At 45.2% G+C, this 23508-nt stretch overlaps 1 protein-coding gene across 2 annotated transcripts in view; it reads left to right on the forward strand.

Annotated features, from left to right (window-relative positions):
- Positions 1 to 23508, forward strand: part of COL6A5 (collagen type VI alpha 5 chain) — a 129385-nt gene that overhangs the window by 57016 nt on the left and 48861 nt on the right. For both annotated transcript variants that reach the window (XM_058729866.1, XM_058729867.1), the window contains exons 7-22: positions 1080 to 1655; positions 4298 to 4873; positions 6942 to 7282; positions 7396 to 7477; positions 9609 to 9751; positions 10563 to 10655; positions 12000 to 12053; positions 13831 to 13902; positions 14284 to 14310; positions 14421 to 14465; positions 14555 to 14608; positions 16488 to 16550; positions 17429 to 17494; positions 17948 to 18001; positions 21683 to 21718; positions 22230 to 22292. In XM_058729866.1, coding sequence (XP_058585849.1) covers positions 1080 to 1655; positions 4298 to 4873; positions 6942 to 7282; positions 7396 to 7477; positions 9609 to 9751; positions 10563 to 10655; positions 12000 to 12053; positions 13831 to 13902; positions 14284 to 14310; positions 14421 to 14465; positions 14555 to 14608; positions 16488 to 16550; positions 17429 to 17494; positions 17948 to 18001; positions 21683 to 21718; positions 22230 to 22292 — 2345 coding nt within the window. The remainder of the gene's footprint in view (positions 1 to 1079; positions 1656 to 4297; positions 4874 to 6941; positions 7283 to 7395; positions 7478 to 9608; positions 9752 to 10562; positions 10656 to 11999; positions 12054 to 13830; positions 13903 to 14283; positions 14311 to 14420; positions 14466 to 14554; positions 14609 to 16487; positions 16551 to 17428; positions 17495 to 17947; positions 18002 to 21682; positions 21719 to 22229; positions 22293 to 23508) is intronic.

The following is a 23508-nucleotide window of genomic DNA, read 5'->3' on the forward strand; positions in this document are numbered from 1 at the left end:
TGAGCCTGCTTAAAAAAAAAAAAAATGGCAATGATTGCCAAATTCTTAGTAATGTTGAGACATTCTAAGAAAGGTTTATCTTAAGGTCACATCCCCACCTTTGAAATCCATGGGGCTTTTCCTGGCATTTCTTCATTTTGATAAATATAATGTTGGTGGAGGCCCTTTCTATAGCATAAGGTGAAATTTCCCTGGCTTACACATTAGATCGACTCATAAACCTCAAGTCATGACTAATCACTAAATCTTGGTGGGTCATTGCCCCAGGTTCCATTGCATCTTAAGCTTGAGAATTTGAGACCTCATTGCCAGAAATAAGGTTTGGAGTTACCATATATAGGTAGAAAGTGGAGAAAGTGAAAGTCCGAAAGGCATATGCTTAAGTTACTGAGGGAAGAAAAAAAGGGGAGAGAAACCCCATACTTTGGAGACCTATCCAGAGTGGTCACTTGGCTTCTGATGTGGAGGAGAGCTTAGGGCTGAGATGAGGGGATAAGGGCCTTAGCTCTCCCTACTTGGGACCTTTCTGGGTTCTAACTCAGGAGATCAGGAGAAGGAGCACAAATGAACGCCGAGAGGCATGGTGCGTCTGGGAAAGTTAGCTGACCAGAAGCTGAAAAGACAGCTGGAACTAGAGGGAGTAAGATAAAAAAAAATCCCAGCTTATACAGGGAGCCTCTGAGCTCTTTAAAACAGCACGCCAGTTTGGCAAACACTAGTCATGTCTCACCATTACATTGACATTGAACTACCTTCTGACATTTCCTTTCAGTTGAAAGCCTGCCGAGCAAAAGACATCCTGTGTCCTAATGAGATGTAGCAGAACAAAGTGGCGTGGCTTAAGAAACACTGACCACAGAGCCATTGTCAAGTACAATGTCCTTGGAATCAGGGGTAGCTTGGACATCACTGAGCCTCAGTTTCTTACTCTGTAAAACAGAGTAAGCCCTCTCTAACAAAAGGTGCAGTGTCTGGCACATAGTAGGTTCATGGCAAATGTTAGTTTGCTCCCCCTTCTCAACTGTCTGTGTAGGATACACTGTAGAAAGATTGTGATGCCTGGTTCCTTATTCTTCCAGATTGTAAAAATATTAAGGTGTTAGACATCGTGTTTGTGCTGGATCATTCAAGCAGCATAGGTACAGAAGAGCAAGAAAGCATGATGAACCTAACTATCCATTTGGTGAAGAAAGCAGATGTTGGCATCGACCGCGTTCGGATTGGAGCTCTCAAATACTCAAATGATCCTGAGGTTCTTTTCCACCTTAGTAGATACTCAAGTAGATCTGCAATCGTTGAGAATCTGAGGAGACGCAGGCACACCGGAGGGGATACCTGGACTGCCAAGGCTCTCGAACACACAAACATAATGTTCACAAAAGAACATGGCAGCCGCATCGAGGAAAATGTGAAGCAGATGTTGATTATCATCACCGATGGGGAGTCCCATGACCGAAATCGGCTCAATGACACAGCACTGAAGTTAAGAAACAAAGGCATCAACATCTATGCAGTGGGCGTAGGAGAGGCCAACCCATTTGAACTCGAGGCTATCGCAGGGAATAAAAGCAATATTTTCTATGTAGGAAATTTCAACAAACTGGAAGATCTTTACCTGCCTCTGCAAGAAAGAATGTGTATCAACGCACGTGAGCGTAAGTTGTGATTTTTAAAGCTTCTGTGGGGGTAGCAATAAAAGGTTAAGCAAAACATAAATTAAATCTTGGCTTCCCATTACCTGGGTGTCATGGCTGAACATCTCTCTGCTCAGGCTATATTTTCTCATCTCTCAAATGCATTGATTGAACAAGATCTGAAAGTTCCCCTCCCACCATGGTGTGCATTGAAGAGCTTATGGAAGGAAGTTTCAGAAATACTCTTTGAGGTCTTGCCACCTTGTTGCCTTTTTCTTGGCAGAAAGGAACTCTACTTAGGATTGTATTCACCTTACCCCATTTCGGGGCCACTTGTACTATTCCATTTGCATAATAGTCTCAGCACAACCACTGAGCACCAGTTTCAGGCCAGACTCAGGTGGAGAGTTACATGGTTTGACAGATAGACTTTTGTCTTCAAAGATCCAGGGCCTTCTAACTGGGATTAGAGACATTCTCTAGGGCCACAGGAAGTTCAAGTGGTCTGATGTGCTTTTCTGGATAAGGGCCACTAATGCAGAGGAAAGAATATGGGAGTTCCATAGGGAGTCATGGAGGCTGGTGGGTAGGAGCAGGGAGGGAAGGGATCTAAGCTGATTCCATGAGATACCACTAGGGTGGAGTAGTCTGGAGGCATCATACCTGAGGAAAGTGTGAGATTTGCCACCTGAGCTCAAAGTGAGCAATGAATTAATCTTCTGGGTTTCAGATACAGAATGGTGATGGTATTATCTGTAAGAAAAAAAAATTGTGACTTCTCCCAAGGCAGCGGGGCCTTCTCAGTTCTGCCCGTTCTAGCCTGTCCCTGGACTCCCACCGTGAAATTTAGTCTCCTTGCCCTTCATCTTGCCACCTTTGATTCCGTTCTCAACACAGTGATCTTCCTAACACACACTGGACCATGTCACTGCTCTGCTTACAGTTTACAACTACTGACCTGCTGAGTTCCATCTAGCCTTGCCCACAGCTCCAGCCTCACCTGCTGCCCCTCCCCCCTTCACAATCTCTCCTGTCGATCTGAAATGGCATCTCTGTACACAGCATTCTACCCACCACAAACATGCCAGCCCAGCATTTTCCCTGGCTACATCTAGCTTAGCTGTCGTGTTGCAGCCTTTGTGCGCCAGTTTCCCGCCCCAATACCTGGCGGTGACCCCACTGTGTCTCCCAGCTCCTGCACCTTCTGTTGCTCCTGGTGGTAGCACTGAATGCAGATTCGCTGTTTCCTTATCCATATCTGTCGCAAGACTGTGGCCTCCTTGGGCAGGCTTGGCCCCTTGTTAATCATTGGGTCCCCACCAAATCTAGTACATCACCAGGATACACGGTCTTTTCCTACAAAGATGGAAGCGGTTTTATTCTCCTCTCCCATGCATACCTTTCAGAGGCAGATGCTGAGGCGGAGTTTAAGATGCAAGATGTTTATTAGGGATCCGCACCTAGGAAAAAAAGCTGGGAAAAAGTCAAACAGTGATGCATGCTTGACAGAGCTCCAAACCCGGCAAAGAGCTCTGGAGCATGCATTGCCCATCAGCGCTGTCCAGCATCAGACTAAGCTGGCTGGGCGGTCATACCCCCTTGTCACTTAGTCCCCAGATGTGAGCTGCCCTGGGCAGGGCACGGTCTTTGGCAAGACATCTCCCTGTAGTAAGGCTGACCCTGAAGGAGTCGACAGCCGGAAGCCCTCTGCTGACCATGCGCCCACAACCAGGCAGTAAATCCTTCCTTGAAAGTCTATCTGGGCAGCCCAGCTGTGTGTCTCTGCCAGACTACCCTTACAAATGATTGTGTGGCAGTGGGCATCCCTTTGTTTCAATTGCCTTTAGTAATCACTTCAGTGCTGGCCCTGTCCCAGCCATTACATTTGATTGGAACAGAGCATAGAAGATTATCCCTTCGTTATGGGACATTTCTCATTGGATTTCAGGGAGATGACCCCATGCTGTGTTTACTAGCCATTAGCACTTGTCCCATTCAGTTTTAATATGTGGGGTATGATATTATAAAAAAACTGCAGTAGAAAAAATACTTTTAGAGATAAAACGATGAGGTGGTCCATGTACCAGCTGCACAGTATAATAATTGTGTATTCTTAGGCAAGTTACTTAACCTCTGAATTCTACTTCTATATCTATAAAATTAGATTAACTTATTAAAACATGGTCATGAATATTAACTTACTGTATGCCAAGAGCATTGTTTAAAAAATGGTAATTCTCAACACACATGCAAAGTGGTAGCATTACTAGTAACAGGAATACTGAATATAGTACAGGGGTACCATTACCTTGACTTGGGCGAACCATCCAATCTGGGTGTGTCGAGGGGATTTCTAGCCTTTGCAATTACTTTTTAGTGAGTGGCTTCAAGCTATTCAAACTTCTCTTTTTCTCTGAGCAACTTTCAGTGCCCTTTCAAATGAATCATGCAAATATTAAAATTTGAAACAAAGTCTATTACCTTTTCTTCCTTCGCACTGTGTTTCCTTCTCTTTGAGGGCCAATAGCTGATCCTCTCTTCTGTTAACTTATTTCAATTTGCTACTAATGTGGGGATTTAGTAAAGCAATTTAAGTATTGAAGGAAAGAGAAATTTTTGAATCATTCATGAGGAAAATAATTGTTTTGTTTTTCCAATTGCAGCCTGCAACATTCAAGAAGCCGATGTGGTTTTCTTTTTTGATGGCTCTGACATGGTATCCAACTCAGAGTTTGTTGCCATGACAACTTTTCTGTCAGACATCATTGATAATTTTAACATTGAATCTCAGAGAATAAAAATTGGGCTGGCTCAATTTGGCCGTGACTTCCAAAAAATTATTGAGTTGAAAAACTCTCTGACTATAGCCAAGTTGAAGACTCAAATTCAAAAAGTCACCAAGAGCAAGGGGTTTCCACGAATTGACCTGGCTCTTAGAAAAGTGAAAGTCATGTTTGATCCACCTTCTGGTGGGAGAAGAAACGCTGGTGTCCCTCAAATTTTGGTAGTTATCACATCCGGAGATCCCTACTATGATGTGTCAGAGGAAGTAAAAATCCTGAAAAACCTTGGAATTTGTGTCCTGGCTTGGGGCATAGGAAATGTTCATAAGGAACAACTTCTGCCAATAACAGGCAATTCTGAAAAAGTATTCACTTTCCAAGACTTTAGTAACTTAAGGGATATAGAGACGAAGAAAAGAATGGTCCGTGAAATCTGCCAGAGCTGCGGGAAAACCAGTAAGTGTTCCCCTTGTTCTTTATTTCTTTTTAATTTAATTGTACCTTCCCAGTGCTTCATTTCCCAAGGTATCCTAGGGGCCAGCTCTAGATGAACATATTTTTAGAATAGTGCACAGTGAAAATAGACCTTTTCTCTGTTTCTGGGAAGCTTGAGATCAGCCAGCCACCCTCAGAGACAAGGGAAAGGATGCAGAGGCTGGAGGAGGCCCTGGGTTGTGTCCTCTGGTCAGCCCTGTCCCTTCACTCCAACCCCGGGTTTATGCCCCTCTTTGCACCTGGACCTCAGTCTCCTGTTTCTACCCTTTCCACTTCTGGAAGTCCTAGAATGATGCCTTGCAACTGGTAGGAAGTAAGTAAAGCTAACATTTGCAGGTTGACAGCTTTACTATTTTAACTTTATTAAACGGTCTTGTAAGGGACTCAGTGTTCCTGTGTGTGTGTGTGTGTGTGTGTGTGTGTGTCTATATGAGCCTATCTATGTGCATGTTTTTTAATTAATTAATTTATTTATTAATTTATATTTTTACTTTATTTAAATCCAAGTTACTTAACATGTGGTGTAATAATGGTTTCAGGAGTAGAATTTAGTGATTCATCACTTACATATAACACCCAGTGCTCATCCCAACAAGTACCCTCCTTAATGTCCCTTGCCCATTTAACCCATCTCCCTACCCAACAACCAACCAGTTTGTTCTCTGTATTTAAGTTTCCTATGTTTCGCCTCCCTCTCTGTTTTTATCTTAATTTTCCTTCCCTTCCCCATGTTCATCTGTTTTGTTTCTTAAATTGCACATGATGGCATTCGTGCAATCATAACATGGTGAAGATTTGAATTGTCCTGGGGATTATTTAATACCCAGAGGTCACAAACACAAATGGCTGCAAAGGCCAGGAAGGTAATATAAATGAGTCAGGGAGGCCGGGAGGGAAGGAAAAGAATGGAGAGCAATGGCACATCTCATCGGGAGGGTGTTGCTCGCTCCAGCTGAGAGTCACCGTGTGGGACTCAGGTTCCGTATGTTTGGGCTGGGAGTTGGGAAGACAGCACACCAGGAAGCAGCGGTGAATGATAACATTTTGTAGAACTGGTACAACGTGCAGAAACTCCTCAGTGTGCTTCTGTTTCTAGAGTTATGACTGAAGCTACTTCTTTCACAAAATGGGTTGGTGTTTTCAAGGTCTCCAGATCTTCTACACCCCATTTGGGGAGCTCAGCTGGAAGCAGGTTACAGTGGGGCAAAGGGCCCTGGGACTGGAATCAGAAATCTGGGGTTCTTATTCTGGTTCAACAGCAGCAACCTCCATGAATCATTCTTTCCTCATGTGTACAATGAGCAACTGGGAAGGGTCAGAGGTGTCCAAATGGCAACTTGTAGCTGAATTGTGTTTGTCCTATACAGTGTTGACAACTTGTTAAGATTAATTGCCAGCTTTTACAAACTGAAGATTTCACATAAAAATCTAGATTTCAGGCTTCTCTCTGAAAACTCTATCTGACAACACTGGGTCCCTTTTCCCACATGGCTGACTCTCAGCTGGAGCTGAGCAGTGACCAGATGGGTGGTTAGTCTCCATCCATCCTCTGTTCTCCCTGCCCATTTAGCTCATTTACATTATCCACGTGGCCTTTACAGCCATTTGAATGTGTGATCTCCGGATTAAACCATCTCTAAGGATAATTCAAATATTTAATATGATCATATGAATCATAGTATGTCATCATTAAAAGAAGAAAATATGCATGTGCAAACACACACACACACACACACACACACACACACACACACACACAGCCAGCCAGGAAGCCAGCCTCTGAGAATGAGGCTGAACCATGATTGGAACTTCAAATAGCTATTGGAACTTGTAATATTTGAAAAAGGAGAGAGGAAACACCTGTGTTATATGTTGATCAAGCAGCCAATATCTTCCTTCCTTCTTTGTGGGTGCTAGAGTCCCTCCAGCCCTGGGCCATGCCATGACTGCTCTCCTTATTTTCTGCCTCATCTTCCCTTCCTTGTTCCTGTCTACTCATTAATCTGGCCTCATTTTCCTTGGTCTCCAGATTGCTTTATGGACGTCGTGGTTGGATTTGACATTTCCACTCAACAGCCGGGGGCGCAGTTGTTCGACGACCACCCCCGGCTGGAATCATACCTCCCAGGCATCTTAGAGGACATGACCTCCATCAGGGGGGTAAGCTGTGGGGCAGGCGCAGAGGTGCAGATGAACGTGGCCTTCAAGGTGAACGATGATGGAGAATTCCCTACTGAGTTCCAAATCTACCAGAAGGCAATATTTGACAGGCTGCTGCAGGTCACCGTTAATGGGCCAACTCATCTGAATGCACAGTTCTTGCGGTCTCTGTGGAATACGTTTAAGAAGGAATCTACATCCCAAGGACAGGTACTCACGTCACAGTCTCTCTCCCATCTCTGTGTTCTTTTGTTTGTTTCTTCCTCCCCAGTTATAGGTTTCATTTTCACATCGTCCCATTTTCTGCTTTCCTCTTTCTCTAGGTGCTGCTCATCTTTTCAGATGGTCTTGGGGGTGAAAGCAAGATAATGCTTGAAAATCAATCAGACAGGCTCAGAGAAGCAGGTACTGAGTTGTGAATTTAAGTGGTGAAGCACAGAAGGTACTAAACAAGTCCCTACTTACTCAGGTGCCAAAAATCTTGGGATCTGTCTGGCCACTAGTAACAGATGCTGTTGGTGCCTCCCCAGAACCCCTAGACCTGCACACTGATCCCCCAGGGGCTGCAAATGCCATGGCCAAGTGCTTACACCTGTGACCTACAGTCATGAGTCCTTGACTGACCTGAACCCTTACCTGACCCTTGGATCAGGGGTGGGTTTATACCATGTCCCACCTAGAAACGGAAGGGGGGGGCATCGATATAGGGATACAAAAACCCAGCACTTTTGCCTCCAGTGGGTCAACTGTGATACAGTTTATACCCCAGAGTCCTTCAGGAATCAGATTAAGGTGAAGCCCTTACTGACACACATCTTTGCTTACAACTTCCCCTTCTTTCTCCCCCTTAATAAACTAGATACACACAAATTCTTCCGTTAGATCCTGCTTCCAGGGCACCTGACCTAGGACACTCCTTACTGTTTCTGATTATCCATGTGAAGGACAGACACACGGATCTTGAAAAGCACTTCTTACTATCCATGTCATAGTTTCAGACTGAGCTGGAAGCTAAATGCAGAAATTGAGAGTCATATGCAGTGACAGGAGGGTCCACTGATCATTAGATGGGATGCATTGTTTGAGACTTCTGGGTGTAGACCCACGCTGGCTTCTGGGGTTTAGGTTCTGTGGGCAACCTCCCTGGAGGCCACAAAGTCTCCTGCATGATTGCTGGGTTATGTCACCCTCCTTTCCCACTGTTCTGGGCACATCAGTTTCCTTAGTACACCTTCTGGCACTTTGCAGGGTCCCACCCCCGCTCCCCACTCCCGCCTTCCTTCAGTCCCCACATTTAGTACCCCAGGCACTCAGAGCCGCCTGCTTCTTCCTCCAGTACACCTCATGGCTCAGTCCTCCCTATCCTGGCATACACTTTTCTTCTACATAAAACTCTCCCCCATCTCAGCTCCTCCCCAGTCCTTCTCTCCACCTTCAGTCTCTGGTTCTCTTCCTTGACCAGCTTCCATTCGTCCTTCAGGCTCAGCTTAGACATCAGTTCTTGGCGGATACCTTCCATGACTTTCCAGGGCTGAGTTAGGAGTTTCTCCTTTAGGCTTTCAAAGCATGCTGCCATTCTTTCTCAGGACACTTATCACTTCTCAGGGCAACTATCTGATCCCTGTCTTCCTTTTCTATTGGACTGTATGTACTTCTCTGCAGGGACAGAGTGTGCCTGTTCTATTCATCGTGTATCCCTGATACAATGATTGATACATAATAGGCTCCTAATAAACAAAGATTTGTTTAATGAAAGGATAGACAGAGTAAATGGACTAGTGAATGAATTAACAAGTGAGTGGATGAATGAATGAATGAATGAATGAATGAATGAATGAATGAAATCTGGTTATGGCCAACACTTCACCCTGAGCTTTCCTCAGGCTCTCAGGGCCCGAGCCCCCAGGGGTGTTTGGCTGTGGAGATGACTTTGAGAACTATTTTTTTTAAATGTTTATTTATTTTTGAGAGGGAGAAAGAGAGAGAGAGGGAGAGAGAGGAGGAAGAGGGGCAGAGAGAAAGAGAATCCCAAGCAGGATCTGTTCTGTCACCACAGAACCCAATGTGGGTCTCGATCTCACAAACTGTGAAATCATGACCTGAGCTGAAATCAAGAGTCGGACATTCAACCAAAGGAGCCACCCAGGTGCTCTGAGAACTACTGTTAATTTAAAAATTCAGAAAAACTCTGAAGCTGAACAATTCCCTTTCTTATAAATTGCTTTTAAATGCCCAAGAATTGCATCAAAACTTGGTGGTGAGGCATTAAACACAGTTTTCTGCTAGTGTTTTCCTGTCGGGTTTGTACATAGTTGCTCTTGGAATACTTTTTCTCTGGGGATTTCTTACTGAGGCCTGAGCAAGCAAGCAAAGTTGTGGGGTTCCTCATACATCAAGAGTCTTGCTTCTTCTTAATGTTTCCGTTTCCCCTTTTTGATTCTCTGAACACCGTTCACCAAGTAGAAATAGGATGGGCTTTTCCTCTTTTTTCACATGCAACCCCTTTTGTTTTGAATCTGTCATGTTTACTGACCAGGACTCGATGCACTTCTGGTGGTCTCCCTAAACACGACTGCCCACGATGAGTTTTCCAGCTTTGAATTTGGGAAGGGATTTGATTACAGGACTCATCTGACCATTGGAACAAGAGAACTGGGCAAGAGGCTATCACAGTACCTGGTGAGTTGTGGAACAGACATGCAGTTACTCAAAAGGCCATCAGAACGAAACTGGAATTTTGATGAGCATTTCCAGAGAGTGCCTTGCTTACCCCATTACACTCAGCGCATGGTCTTTAGTATGTGAAAAAGTGTGAAAGACCTGAGCCGCATACTCTTTTTTAAATTTTGAATGTTTATTTACCCTTGAGAGAGAGGCAGAGCATGAGCAGGGGAGGGGCAGAGAAAGACAAAGACACAGAATCCAAAGCAGTCTCCAGGCCCTGAGCTGTCACCACAGCAGGGCCCGACGTGGGGCTGGAACTCACCAACCATGAGATCATGACCCCAGCCAAAGTTGGACGCTCAACCGACTGAGCCACCCAGGTGCCCTGTAAGCCGCCTATGTTTGGTTTTGTGTGTCCTTCCGCCCTTATCATCTCACCAAATGAATGCACAGGGAACTAAAAAACCAACTAGCCCCTCATTAAATAAAAAATCACCCAGCAGTTTATGCTGCAGAAATCCTCAGAAAAGAGGAGTCTGTCAACCAGGAGCCAGCCAGTCATGTGCAAACTCAGCCTGTGGTCCTCTGTGGGGCAGTCGCCCTTTCTATAGAGAGGTCATTTCCTGGGAGAGGGTATCATGCGTCACAGTTGCTAGCCCAGTGCCCTGTCTTCAGTATTAAGTCAAAAAGCACCTCTGATCCTCCGCAGCCCCTCCCCCAAAGAGAGAAGATGGCCGTGTAGTTGGTGCGTTATGATCTGCGTGAATATAGTTCTTAACGTTGTGACGTTCCTGACAATTGTTGCTCTCTTGTTTGCTTTTTCCAGGGAAACATTGCAGAGAGGACTTGCTGCTGCACATTTTGCAAGTGTTCAGGGAGTGCAGGGCTTCCTGGGATGCCAGGACTGCAGGCCATGAAGGTGCCATTCAGTTGTGCCTTGAGAGGGTGGGTGGGGCTGAGGCCAAGTGGCTGAATGTGCAGACTTCACTGGGTCCTCGTGGAATTGCTTCGGGCATTTAGTTCACTGTGTCTTCTTTGGGTATTTCCTGTGACTCCTGTGGTGTAGGAGTTCAGAGGGGCTCACTTTTGAATACTGCTGTGAAGAATAACTCCCGTTTTCCTTATATATCCCTCATGATGTTGCTCCTCGGTTTTGCAATTTTTTTTAATAAAATTTTTTTTAACATTTATTTACTGTTGAGAGACAGAGACAGAGCATGAGCAGGGGAGGAGCAGAGAGAGAAGGAGGCACAGACTCTGAAGCAGGCTCCAGGCTCCGAGCTGTCAAGGACAGAGCCTGACGCGGGGCTGAAACTCAGGGCCCACGAATCGTGAGATCATGACCTGAGCTGAAGTCAGGCGCTTAACCGACTGAGCCACCCAGGCGCCCCCTCGGTTTTGCGATTTGTACTTTTGCACCTGCTTTCAACAGTTTGGAGGGTGCAAGAGGTGTTAGAAACAGTGGGGAAAGTTGTCCTTCATCGGCGGTGAATGAAACTGAGCTGCAAAGAGAGCAAAGGATTGCAGATTAATAGGCTTTTTAAAAATGCAGTATACAAGATCAATTACACAGCGATAGCTTAAATAAATATGGTCTCTTCATTCATGGAGTGCTCTAAGGTGATGAGAATGAATGAGCTACAGGTATATACGACAACATGAATAGGTGTTACAAACACTGTAATAGCCAAAAAAAGAAAAAAAGTAAAACGTAGAAGAATACATATAGTCTGGTTCCATTTATAAAAAGTCTGAAAGCAGGCAACACTAACCTATCAAGTATGTCTGGGGGTAAGTCAGGACCTGTGTTACTGGGTGAGGAAAGCAAACCTCAGTTTAAATCTTTGCCACAAATAGGCCACAAGGCAGTGAAAGCACACGTGGCAGAGGGAGAGATGATCACAAGGGATATGTAGCCTTGTTGTCGGGAGGAGTGCTTCTTCCCTGAGCTCTCAGAAAAGCAGAAGAAAATGCTCTCTTTGGAAAGTGACCAGTTTGCCTGCTGGGAGAGTTACGGTGGCCACAGCTGCCGGCCATGCAGCCTCAGGTGCGGACTGACCCGGATGCCCTGACCTGCAATGTGGAATCCACAGGTCACCTTCCTGTAGAGGTCAGAGGTTGTCAGACTCTCTCCAGACTCACAGCCACCCCTGCCTGCGCTGTGAGCGAGCTGAAGGGAGGGACTTGTCTATAACGCCTAAGGATTTCACAAGTTCGAATTGGAGGAAGCCAGCTGAAGTGCATTTTCTCTCTTCCCTCCCAGGGCTCTCCGGGTATAAAAGGCAGCAGAGGACATCGGGGAGAGGACGGGGACCCTGTAAGTTCTTCTGACCCTCTCCCACGACATGAGCAGTGATTTTCTTTTGCATGGAAAGCCTTATGTTCCTACAGAAGGGGTTTTCTGGTGGTTTTGGAGGAAGATAGGTTGTTTCCCCCTCCTTTTACTTGTCTGGGTCATGAGTACTTGCCAAACGTACTTCTGGGGGGAAGGAGGAAGCAGACTTACCTACACGTTGCCTGGCATGTTTTTATCAGTGGCAGGGAGCCGGGCACGCTCCGGTCCCCCCACATCTCCCTGCAGGGTGAAGCAAGGCTATCTTGAGGGGCTGCCTTTGGACCCAGAGTTCAGCGTTTAGTACATGGAGAGGCTCGGCTTTGTGGTTACGTGGTACACAGAAGTTTTCTAATCTCAATCTTTGACCCTCAAACCGGAAATCTCACTAGATTCATCAATCAAATTGGGAGAATAGATTTGGGGGAACTGAAACACTTGGGTGGCTCCGTTTGGGGCAGGGAAAGTTCAGGAAGCATCCAGCCTGCACCTCCATCTCCTTAGCTGCAAGCTAGCTCTTCATCTGGGCGGCAAGTTATGATGAAAAGCACAGGCTGTGTAGTCAGACAGCCAAGGGATGACCTGGACCAGAGACCTTGGCAGGACACTTAACTTCCTGACCCCCAGTCTGCCGATCTGTAAAACATTTATACATTCCTCTGACTCTAGTGCTATCCTAGTTTACACAATGACCACCGAGGGGAGAGTTCTAACTCACCTACCACGTAGCTGCAGAGGGGTCTCGGAGCCCACCCAGGCAGCACTGAGGGCTTTGACCGGGTGTCTGGCCTTGAGCCCTCATCTGGCTGACCGTCTAGTCAATGGGAAGCTGCAGTGTTTTGGTAGCTCTCGCGACCTTTGGCCACAAGTGAGGCCTCCTGCTTTCCTGGGAGTAATCTTCAGAATAAAGAAAGCAAAGCAGGAAGAAGGCAAATCCCTTCTCCCATCACCTCTCAGGGAGGGAAGAACCAAGCTCATTGCTAAACAATTAGTTATCCAAACAGCAAACCGTCAGCATCCACCCTGCACCCAGATTTGAGCCAGGCACCAGGGACACAACTGGGGAAAGAGATAGCTGGGGGCTCCTGCCCTCAAGGAGCACAACATTGCTTTTCCCTCGAGATTCATTTTACGCCGGCATTTACCTGTGTTTAAATATTTCCCGGGAGAACCAGGATTGCTAGGAGATGCGTACATCATTGACCTTGAACACTTTTCCCCGCCGAGCGGATGATCTGACTCGGGCTCTTTCACCTGGGGGTCATTTCCGTGAACACGAGCATTCCCCATCTCCCAGCACTTGTGGTAGTGGCCCCTCCCTCCCTTCAGCTCCTTGGACTCAGCCCCTTGGACTCAGCCCCAGTCCCCTGGGACTGGCTTGCTTCAGTACTGACTTTTCCCACAGCACTGGGGCCTTGGGCACAATTTCAGGGCCAACGCGTGTTACTGGAGTATTTGAAAGGTGGCTGGAAAGTAGATTGACTTCCAAACCTTTGTGCTGTCTGATGAGATGGTAAAACATCCAGGCTCATCCCGCACTTCTGTGTGATCTTGGGTCTGCAAGGAAGCCCTGCAGGTTGGCACGGAAGACGCTGGAATAGAGGGGGAAAACCAGAGTTAAATGAACACATTTGTGGAAAGATTTGCTCTGTCTGAAGCTCAGAGTGCTCCTGTTGCTCTAGCTTCTCTCTTAAAAAGTAAACTGCTGGCAGCATCTGACAGACGAGTCACTTTGGATACCTGTTTGGGTACCTTTTCTTAGGGAAGACGAGGAGAAATTGGACCCACAGGAGATAAAGGGATTGCAGGATGTCCAGGGGAGCACGGCCAAAAGGTAAGCCCTGCTGGAAATGTGATCTTGAATTCCCTACAACAGCCTCTTGCCTCTTTCCTCCCTCCCTCCCTCCCTCCCTCCTTTTCTCTCTTCCATCCCCCCATGCCCCGCCCCTTTCCCTTTCTCCAATTACATGTTAGTGTCCTCCCCTTCAGACTAATTCTACTTCTTAGAAACCTCAATGAGTTTTGAGCCCACCTCAAAACATAGGTGGTGTTCAATCCCACCTATATAACCTCTGTGATTGTAGAACCAGAAGCCACTAAAGAACAACACAATCACCCTCTTTAGGGAGGCAGCCACATCCCCCCCCCAACAGGGTGTGAATCCACCTTCTGACTATCTTTGATGTGTCAGTGAGAGATATTTCATCTTTTACAGGGAGCCAAAGGATATTCTGGATTCAAGGTACTGTAGTGTCTTCTCAGTCGAATTTGATTTCCTGGCGGGATTAGTTTCCCAGGAAGCATGTAGCCGAGCTCCCCTCTGACCCGATTGTGCTCCTTGTTGTCCCTCAGGGAGAAAAAGGAGACGATGGGTTTAACGGACTGGATGGGGAGGAGGTAAGCCATCTTTCAAGTACTGTAACATCGTCATGAGGTTGACGTATTGCTCTTTAAATGGGGATTTTGTTTTCCTTGTTTTCTTTTAGGGCTTTCATGGGTTACCTGGGACAAAAGGAGAAAAAGGCGATCCAGGATCCCAGGTAAATCTTCAATAAATCAAAGAAGGAGAATTTGGTGATGGAGATAGTCTTAACTGCTGTGTGCCAGTGCTTAGAAGGGACAAAATTGAGAGCTGACTTGACCACACAATGAAGGCCTGTTACTACTGAATAAATACTGCCTTCCCATTTGGGAATCTTCAAGAATTCCATTGAGGGATTCAAAGCGTGCAAGGTTCTTCGTTTGGTGTCTTCCACAAAAGTCTGAAAATGATTGTTTTTGCCTCCCAGTAGCTTCCTTGTTTGCATCAGAAAAAAAAAAAAAACATAAAAATCAAGAGAAAGATACAGAATTATTTTGGTGACCTTGGTGTAGTAAATCACGGTGAAAGTTTTTTTATCTTAAATTCATTTCAATACTGATTAATATATGCCGGTTGGTTCCAAACAGCTCTGCTTATATGTTCTGATCCATTTATTTATGCAATATTTTTGAATATCTGGCATGTGCCAAACACCGAGTTATATGCTGATGATTCGGAGACGAACCACACTGACCTTGTCCTCAAGGATCCCCAGACATAGAAAGACAGACATATTAATTGCTAATGACAGTGCAGAATGTGATTGAGGCCAGGTAGACAACTACGTGAGAGCCCAGAGAAGGGCACCTAACTCAGCCCTAACTCAGGTGGGGAGGGAGTTCAGAAAGTCTTTCTGGAGGAAATGATCCCTGAGCTGAAGATGATAGGAATTAGCAAGACATGGAGAAAGGCCATTCTAGACAGAAGGAACAGCATAAGCAAAGACACGGAGGCTCGAGAGCACTGCAGATTGAGCATTAGAGTACAGGTAGAGGGAGGTGAGGTTCCAGCGGTGGCCGGAAGAGATTGGGAAGACGCCGGGGAGCCATGTTGAGGAGTTAGGCTTTTAACATTAGGAGATTGGGAACCTTTAAAAGATTTTAAGTACGGGCGCCACAACTGAATTTGCATGTTGAACATACTACTTGTCGGTGGTGTGGAGACTGTGTCAGAGATGACATAGGTGCAAGGCAAAGATGAGAGGATCTGGAACAATCGAGGGGAGAAGTGACAAAGCCTTCAAGTAAAGCAACGTCAGTGAGAACAGACACATGACGTACTAATACTAAGGACGTGGCAGGGCCCGGGCCGGAATGAGCAGTGGGGTGCAGGATTTACGGACGTACTCCTTCTCAGAGCTCTGCCAAATGTGTCTCCCTAAATACTGCACCCCAGGTGACTTGTTTCTCTCACCCTAGTTCTGGCTTCGGCACAGATCTCTAGATCTAGGTGACCAGAGAAGCAGGAAATGAGGAGTCATTCAGAATGCCTGGAACGGTACTGGCTTGGGCAAGCTCAGTTGGGAACACTTGAGTCTGAGTTGTCAACTGGAGCATTTCCTGGGGAGGTTTCCAGTGAGCAACTGCATTATAAATGTCAGAGGTTCCTAGACTGGCTGGGATGTCCAGTACAATCCCCACTAGCAATATATGACATTTAAATTCAAATTGGTGAAAGTGAAAACTCCCGCCCTTCAGTTGTACTAGCCACATTTCATGTGCTCAATAGCCACATATGGCTAGTGGTTGCCATCTTAGACAACTCAGAGAATATTTCTATTAGGGCAGAAAGTTCTTTGGCGTAGCGCTATGCTAGATCACGAGAGTTTTCCCATTGCTCAGCGTCACTCTAGATAATCCTGACTAGCGATCATCTTGACCTTTTAACACTGAACTGAGTATCACTTGAGAAGGCTGAGGAAACTGGCTGGGATAAAGGAACATGGATCATTTTGTCTGATTGACTTTCTTGCCGCCAAAACCACACGCTTGACTCTTTAACACCATTCTGAAACCCTCCTACAAGCTAACTCAGAAGCTCATTTTATTTTTTTTTAGGGCAGCCCAGGTTCCAGAGGCCCCCCTGGGAGATATGGGGAGAAGGGCTTCCCAGGAGATCCTGTAAGTTACTAGGGTCTGGTTGGCTCTGAATTATGTAGTTGCTCTAAGCTCCTATCTCCTCTCCCTTGTGTCTCACACTAACCTCTAGGTGAAGGCTTGTCTCCTTATCTTGGGAGCAGGGGTAGTAGGTATTGTCCAAGACTTATCTGCTTGGGAAAAATCTGTCCACATCTGATTTTAGCTGATTATATTGAAAATTTCGGGGCACCCTGGGTGGCTCAGTCAGTTAAGCGTCCGGCTTTGGCTCAGGTCATGATCTCACAGTTTGTGAGTTTGAGCCCCACGTTGGCCTTGCTGCTATCAGCCTGTCAGCACAAAGCCCCGCATCGGATCCTCTGTCCTCCTCTCACTCTGCTCCTCCCCCACTTGTGCTCTCTCTTTTCAAAAAGTAATTAAAATTAAAAAAAAAAAAAAATTGGAGCTGGGAGCTCAGGTTCCATCTTAATCATCCTTATTGTTATATAGAGACTTCCAAAGTCCTTTTCGGGAGATGTTTCCACAGTTCTGCTTCTTGGGCTTATAATCTTACAGACTCCCTATTTGCAGACTCAGTTACAAGGGAATCTTATTACACCTCTAAGGGGGTAGCATAAGCATGTTCAGCCATCAGTGAAGCTGCCGATACAGAGAAGAGATCATTGCCATGGCTTTGGCAAACACTCTTATCACTTTGTTGATCACCAAACCCTCTTCAAACTTGGGGAAATATTATTGTATTTTTTCTCAAAAGTCGATGAATTTCAAATATGGAGAATTTTCTGTCACCCCTTCTCACTTAACCCAAATTAGCTTAATACATGAACATTGTACCATTGTATTTGAAAAAAAAAAAAGCTGATATTCCTTGGTTCTAAAATATTTTTTATATCTTCCTCTAGGGTAATCCAGGACGCAACAGTAACATCAAAGGACAGAAGGGCTCCAAAGGAGAACAAGGAAGACAAGTAATTGGTTCTGTTTTACGTACAGAGAACCTATAGACCTATTTACATATATATGAATGATTAATTCTGTTACTGAATGGAGGCTTTCATGAAGTCTTAATTATTTAATAAAATATGTAACCCTTCTATAATTGAATAACAGCCCCGAGTTCACATTTAAAACAGCATTATTTTCTGAAAACAGGACACATATGTAGTAGGTTATACTTTTATGGGTTAAATTATTAAGTTTCTGGCAGGTGACATTATTGTAATGGGAAACTGATAGTTAGCAGTGCACGTTACTACACCATTTTCCTCATTAACAGATATATACCCAATAGTGTTAACATGCAGAAGATTCTAGCATGACACATTTGCTCTGCTGTTTTAATAGTGAGTGAGGTTTTTATGCTGATGTAATTAGTCAGAATATATTGCCTTATGATCTTGGGGGAACAATTGTATTTCTAGGGTAGAACTGGACAGAAAGGGACTCCAGGTGATCCTAATTCCAGAGGAATAAGGGTAAGTTTTTCCTTGAACATTTATTTCCCCTCCTTATCATCTGACGATGCCATAAAGGTTTTCACAATATTTGCCCCTGCAGAGTTGGCTGGCCCAGGGCTGATCCATTGTCACTATTGTCATTTGGGGCTAGATGGTGTGAGGGGCTGTCATGTACATTCGAGGAGGTCTAAGAGCATCCCTGTTCTCTACCCACTAGATGTCAGTAGCACTCACTTCCCCCAAGTTGTGGCAGACAAAAAACATCTGCAGATTTTGCCAAATGTCTGGGATGAGGGGTAGTGGGGAGTGAGAGTAGGGGGCAAAATTGCTCCTAGATGAGAACCTCTGTGACAGTCTGCCTTCCTCTTTCTGCCTTCCAGAAGCTTTTGAATGTCTTTGGAGAGAGTCAATGCTTTAACATGAAAGTTCTCCTCCGGTAGCTTAGCATCTCTATAAGATGCTATAAGAATATTCATATTCTATAAGAATATGAATTGGGTAAACCCACTCTCTTTATCTTCAGATGTTGCCAATGGGAAAGAAGAATCACAGATAAATTCTTGAATGAACCAAAACACCGGTGACTAGGAACAAGCCTCTAGCAACTTCGAGAGCCTAGGGCAACTTTATAGCATCCCATGTGATGCCAGGCCTAAAACAGGAATACTGGATATCCCCTTCTTTTTATGGAACAACTAAGAAATCGCTTTTCTTTTTGTGCATTACTAAAGTGGGAGATGATATTTATAACGTGTTAGAAATCCTTTTGTCATGCACTCAGAATGGAGATCATAAAAAGACAATAACGCACAGTCTCCTAGATTGGACCCTGCACCTTGTTTGATCGAGAAGTGAAAATACTTGGCCTTCTTTTCTGTTGCAGACCTGGAGTCTTCTCATCACTTTGAAGGCCATGGCCGATTGCCTTTTTCTCTGATCTAGATAGTGGAGAAATGTGTTGTAATTCCTCTTGCCTTTGTTTATCTTGAATCATAGTTATTAAGGGATAGGATCTACAGTCAGTTGGCTTAGGCTTCCTGGTGCTTCTGGTAAAAATTCTCTGGGACTTTGCCCTCTTTTCCACACAAGAGAATCAAAATTAACCAGAGGAATCCAGGGAACAGCAACATATACTACATGCAATAAATTTAAAAAAATTTTTTTTAAATGTTTATTTATTTTTGAGAGACAGAGCACAAGTGGGGGAGGGGCAGAGAGAGAGAGAGAGAGAGAGAGAGAGAGCGAGCCAGAATCCGAAGCAGACCCCAGGCTCTGAGCTGTCAACACAGAGCCCAACGTGGGGCTCGAACCCACAAGCTGTGAGATCATGACCTGCGCTGAAGTCAGATGCTCAACCGACTGAGCCACCCAGGCGCCCCTACATGCAATAAATTTTAAAGATAAATATATATTTTTCTTGGTTTAAGAGAAAATACACTTAGTTTGAAATAGCTTTATAACTATCCCCCTCAATCAAATACTTTTGAAAAGAGATGCTAGGGATGGGGCTGGGGATTACTACTTGGACAAACCAGCCAGTGACTCTAAATCACTTCAGAGACAGGAGGCTCTCAGCCGCCCTCTCCTATCTTCACCTGTTTTCCTGCCCAGCTCCTCCTTTGTAACCTCTCTTCTCCTGAACTGAACAAGGCTATGTGAATATAGAACAACATTAAGCTTTTCTACCTCTTCCCCTACTTTTCCAGTGAAGGCAAGAATTCTCTCTGAGGGTCAGAGGATCTTAAGTAGATAACAGATTCTAAGAACACAAGCAAACCTAAGACATGGCCGCCTGCGGGACAGAATTCCAACTTATGCAAGTTGATTGTACCGGCTGTTGCCAAGACGGGGGCTTGATATTCTGAGAACCAGAGCACTAGAATCGACAGTCCAGGTCCCTTGTTTTTGGCCTGTCACACACAGATGCTTATACGGGCACTTGGGTGGCTCAGCCAGTTGAGAGTTGGACTCTGGCTTGGGTCATGATCTCACAGTTTGTGAGTTGGAGCCCCATGTGGGGCTTGCGGCTGTCAGTGCAGAGCCCATTTTGGATCCTCTGTCTCTCTCTCTGCCCCTGCCCCACTCGCACTGTCTCTCAAAGATAAGCTACCATTAAAAAAAAAACACACAACTGCTTTTAAATAATAGTATTTCTACTTCTGTAGCATTTATTTTATGTCACGTCCTGATCAAATCACTTTCAAATATTAATTCATTAAATCCTCATAACAAGCCTACTAGGTAGATATTATTATTTATATCCATTTTGCAGATGAGAATAACAAGGACCCTTGGAACACTTGCCCAGGATCAGGATAGGTAGCAAGTGGCAGAACTGGGGTTTGAACCCAGACTGTCTCACACCAGAGTCTGGAGTCCCGACCTCCTGGCTAAGGCTTACTGAGCAATTGCTCTGTGCCACACAAGCTTCAAAGGGCAGCCTTGAGCTCAGGAGTACCTGACTTCTAAAGGCACACCCTAACCATTGTGCAATATTGTCTGCATGTAGTTCAAAAGTTCTTTTATCCTTTTAATGGAGACATCCCAGGATAGTAGTGGCCTCAACCTTTGTTTGCTGTTTCTTCCCTACTTTCATTTGTCAGGAGCTCTATTAGTCCCATCAAGGAACAAAGAGCTCACAGGTTACAATGGGTAACTTCTCCCAAAGGGCATTTGCATTTTGAAAGCAGAGTACCTGAATCAAGGGGGCAGAACCCCAGGAGAGGAATTCGAATCATTATCCAAAGTGGTAGAGGTGATACTTGGTCAGGTAGTTCATTCTAAGGAAATTCAGAAGGTAGGCAGTTGAAAGAAAACCGATTCTGAAATAATTTCCATGGCTACCTTTCTGAATGCATGAATAGAATTTTTTTTTTTTAAGTATTTGTCTTGTACCTAAAGGAATCATAGTCATTTATCACAATACAAAGTAGACTGGTGATTGGGATGTTCCATAGCTCTCTCAGAGGGGCAGGGGTGAGGGGGTGTGTGAGGGTATAGATTTTATTGCTGCTGTTTAGGGAAAAAGAAGTTAAAATCTGGGGTCTGAGTCCTCTCCTGCCTAGAACACTCTCTGGAGAGGGTATGACAAAGGCGGACACTTAGGTGGGGAGCCTGAGCTGGTGACATGGAAATCACCACTGATTAAGTACAAACAGGCTGGTGGCCCGGCCGCTGGACCGCCACGTCATTGGGCAGACCCCATCGGCCATTTCCTTCTCGTAGAATTCCTTGGAAACAAACCTCAGTGGGCCCACGTGTGAAGCACTGAACCTAACAATTTTTACTCTCCCCTAAGATACATTCAGGGCCTGGGACAGAGAGACAGACAGGACACAGCTTGTTCTCATGTAGGAAGCCTCTGATTAGCAGACAGTACTCTATGGAATTTGCTGAAGAGGGAAGGATAGAAGACAAGTTCTTCAGAATGATTTGATCCTCCAAACAACCTCCTGAATAATTGTCAGACTGGAGCTGGATCTGTAATGACTTTCAGATTGGCTTTCAATCAATCCCCCAAATGTTAGTCTATAATGAAGTGCCCAGCGAGAAAACTTGTGTTTCGAAAGCGCCTCAGGGAAGCCATTTCTGTGAGCTGCTCATTACTTATGTCTGTCAGGGAATGAAACAGGCTGGTTTGCCTCTAAGAACCCTCCACTTGGCTACGTACACACTAACACTTTGCCTTTTCTGTTCCAGGGAAGGGAAGGCCAAAGGGGGCCCCCAGGTGTCCCGGTAAGTACCCTTTACTTCCTGCCCTACGAGGTAGTTGGTTCCAAGGAGAGTCCTGATGGGCAGATGGCACTGGGAATGAACAAGAATGTGACAAAGATGTTCTAGGAAGTGCAGAGCAATAGAAATGGCCCCACCCATGGAGGGGAAACAGAAGGGCCCATCAGCTCAGCTGCCAGGAACTGGACGGGCCTGACCTAAGGCAGAGCCTCCTTCACAGGCACCTCATAGACAAGAGGATCTGTGCGATCCCAAATGTTATATATTTGACTGCCTTTCACAAGCACTGGGAATCAACTGCATGGGAGGGAAATTCTTTACTAGAGTAAGAAACAATCTTGTGTTCATTTTTTAGTATGGAAATGAATAGAATCCTAGGCAAAGTAAGGGGTGAGCCAAGGTTCAGTCAAAGTATTGCCCATGTACTATGTATTACGGTACTAGGTAGTATAAAGAGAAAATCTCTATGGAAACTATGTGGAGACAGTATTAACACTGAAAACTCGTTCATCAGGGGGAGCCAGGAATTCCTGGACTTCCAGGTGCCCAGGGAGCTGACGGATTACAAGGCCCACAGGTATGTTGAAGTAGTCATAAATGCTGATAAATAATGCTGAGTTATTCCAATAGGAAGCCAGTGGGTAGTATTTTATAAAATTTTATAAAAATAAATAACTGAGAAATGCTTAATCTGCTCCTGCCCTCCTCCATGGTCCATGTTTCTGGAATTCTACATTTCCCATCATGGGAGAGTGATTGTGCTCCATCAGACCCGCTCCTATTTTGCAGCTCATGAATAGAGAAAATGGCTGCTCTTGTGCTCACCTAGTGTTGTATCAGCTTGTTAGTAATAATGAATTATTAGGACCTTACTATTATATTAGTAATCAACGAATTACTATTAATTAGTAACAATTACTAATTAGTAATTAGTAGGTACCTGAGCCCTATCTTTTGCCTTCCAGAGAGTGATCAATGGCTCATGATTCGGACATGAGCCATTTTTTCTTGATCGTATCATTGCTGATATGGGCATCGGAGTCAGGACATCTCTGTCTCTCCTTCATGTTGGGAAGGTGCTGGGGTCATCCCTAGAGAATGGTTTTGTAACACATGGGTATTTAGTTACCTTATGGAGCCTGCTTGAAGCCAGGATTCGTCTGGAAGGTGTGCCTAGACCTAAGACCTTCTCGAGAGTTCATTTTTCTTTTAGGAAGTTTCAGATACTCACGCCAAAGTAGAATTTGGTATTCTCTTGCGGGTTCTGGGGTCCCTGAATCAAACCACCAGCTAGCAAATCCTTTAGACTGAGTAACCACGTGACCAGCCCAGATCCATCTCCCCTTTGTAGGGAGAAGGGGGACATTAGCTCAGCTGCTCCAGGGTCCCTTTGATACTCAGGCGGAGAACGACGGCTCATCCAGTGGGTACAACCATTGTACAGCTGGTGCCCGGGAGTCGGGAAACATCACCAGCACCTCTAGTTTTTTCTTCCATGCAAGAGATCTATACGAGAACCTTGCATCAGATGCTAATATAGTGGAAAATAGGCTTGAATTCCTCTGGTAGAGCTTCTGCTGCTAAAATGTCCTCTTGGGCCAACTTGAAACAACTTAGCTTTCCGTTTTCCACATTGACGATGAGCACTCTGGCCCAGGTAACCTGCCCCAACAAAGGAATCCATCTGACCGTTGTTTGCATCTTCACCCCTTCTTCTAAGGGTTTTATTTCTCCCTTTGGTCTCCTTTTCATTTCCCCCTGTCAGAGGGGGATGAAGGTCTTAGACCCAGGCA

The sequence above is a fragment of the Neofelis nebulosa genome, chromosome 5, assembly GCF_028018385.1.
Source record: "Neofelis nebulosa isolate mNeoNeb1 chromosome 5, mNeoNeb1.pri, whole genome shotgun sequence".
Lineage (NCBI taxonomy): Eukaryota > Metazoa > Chordata > Mammalia > Carnivora > Felidae > Neofelis > Neofelis nebulosa.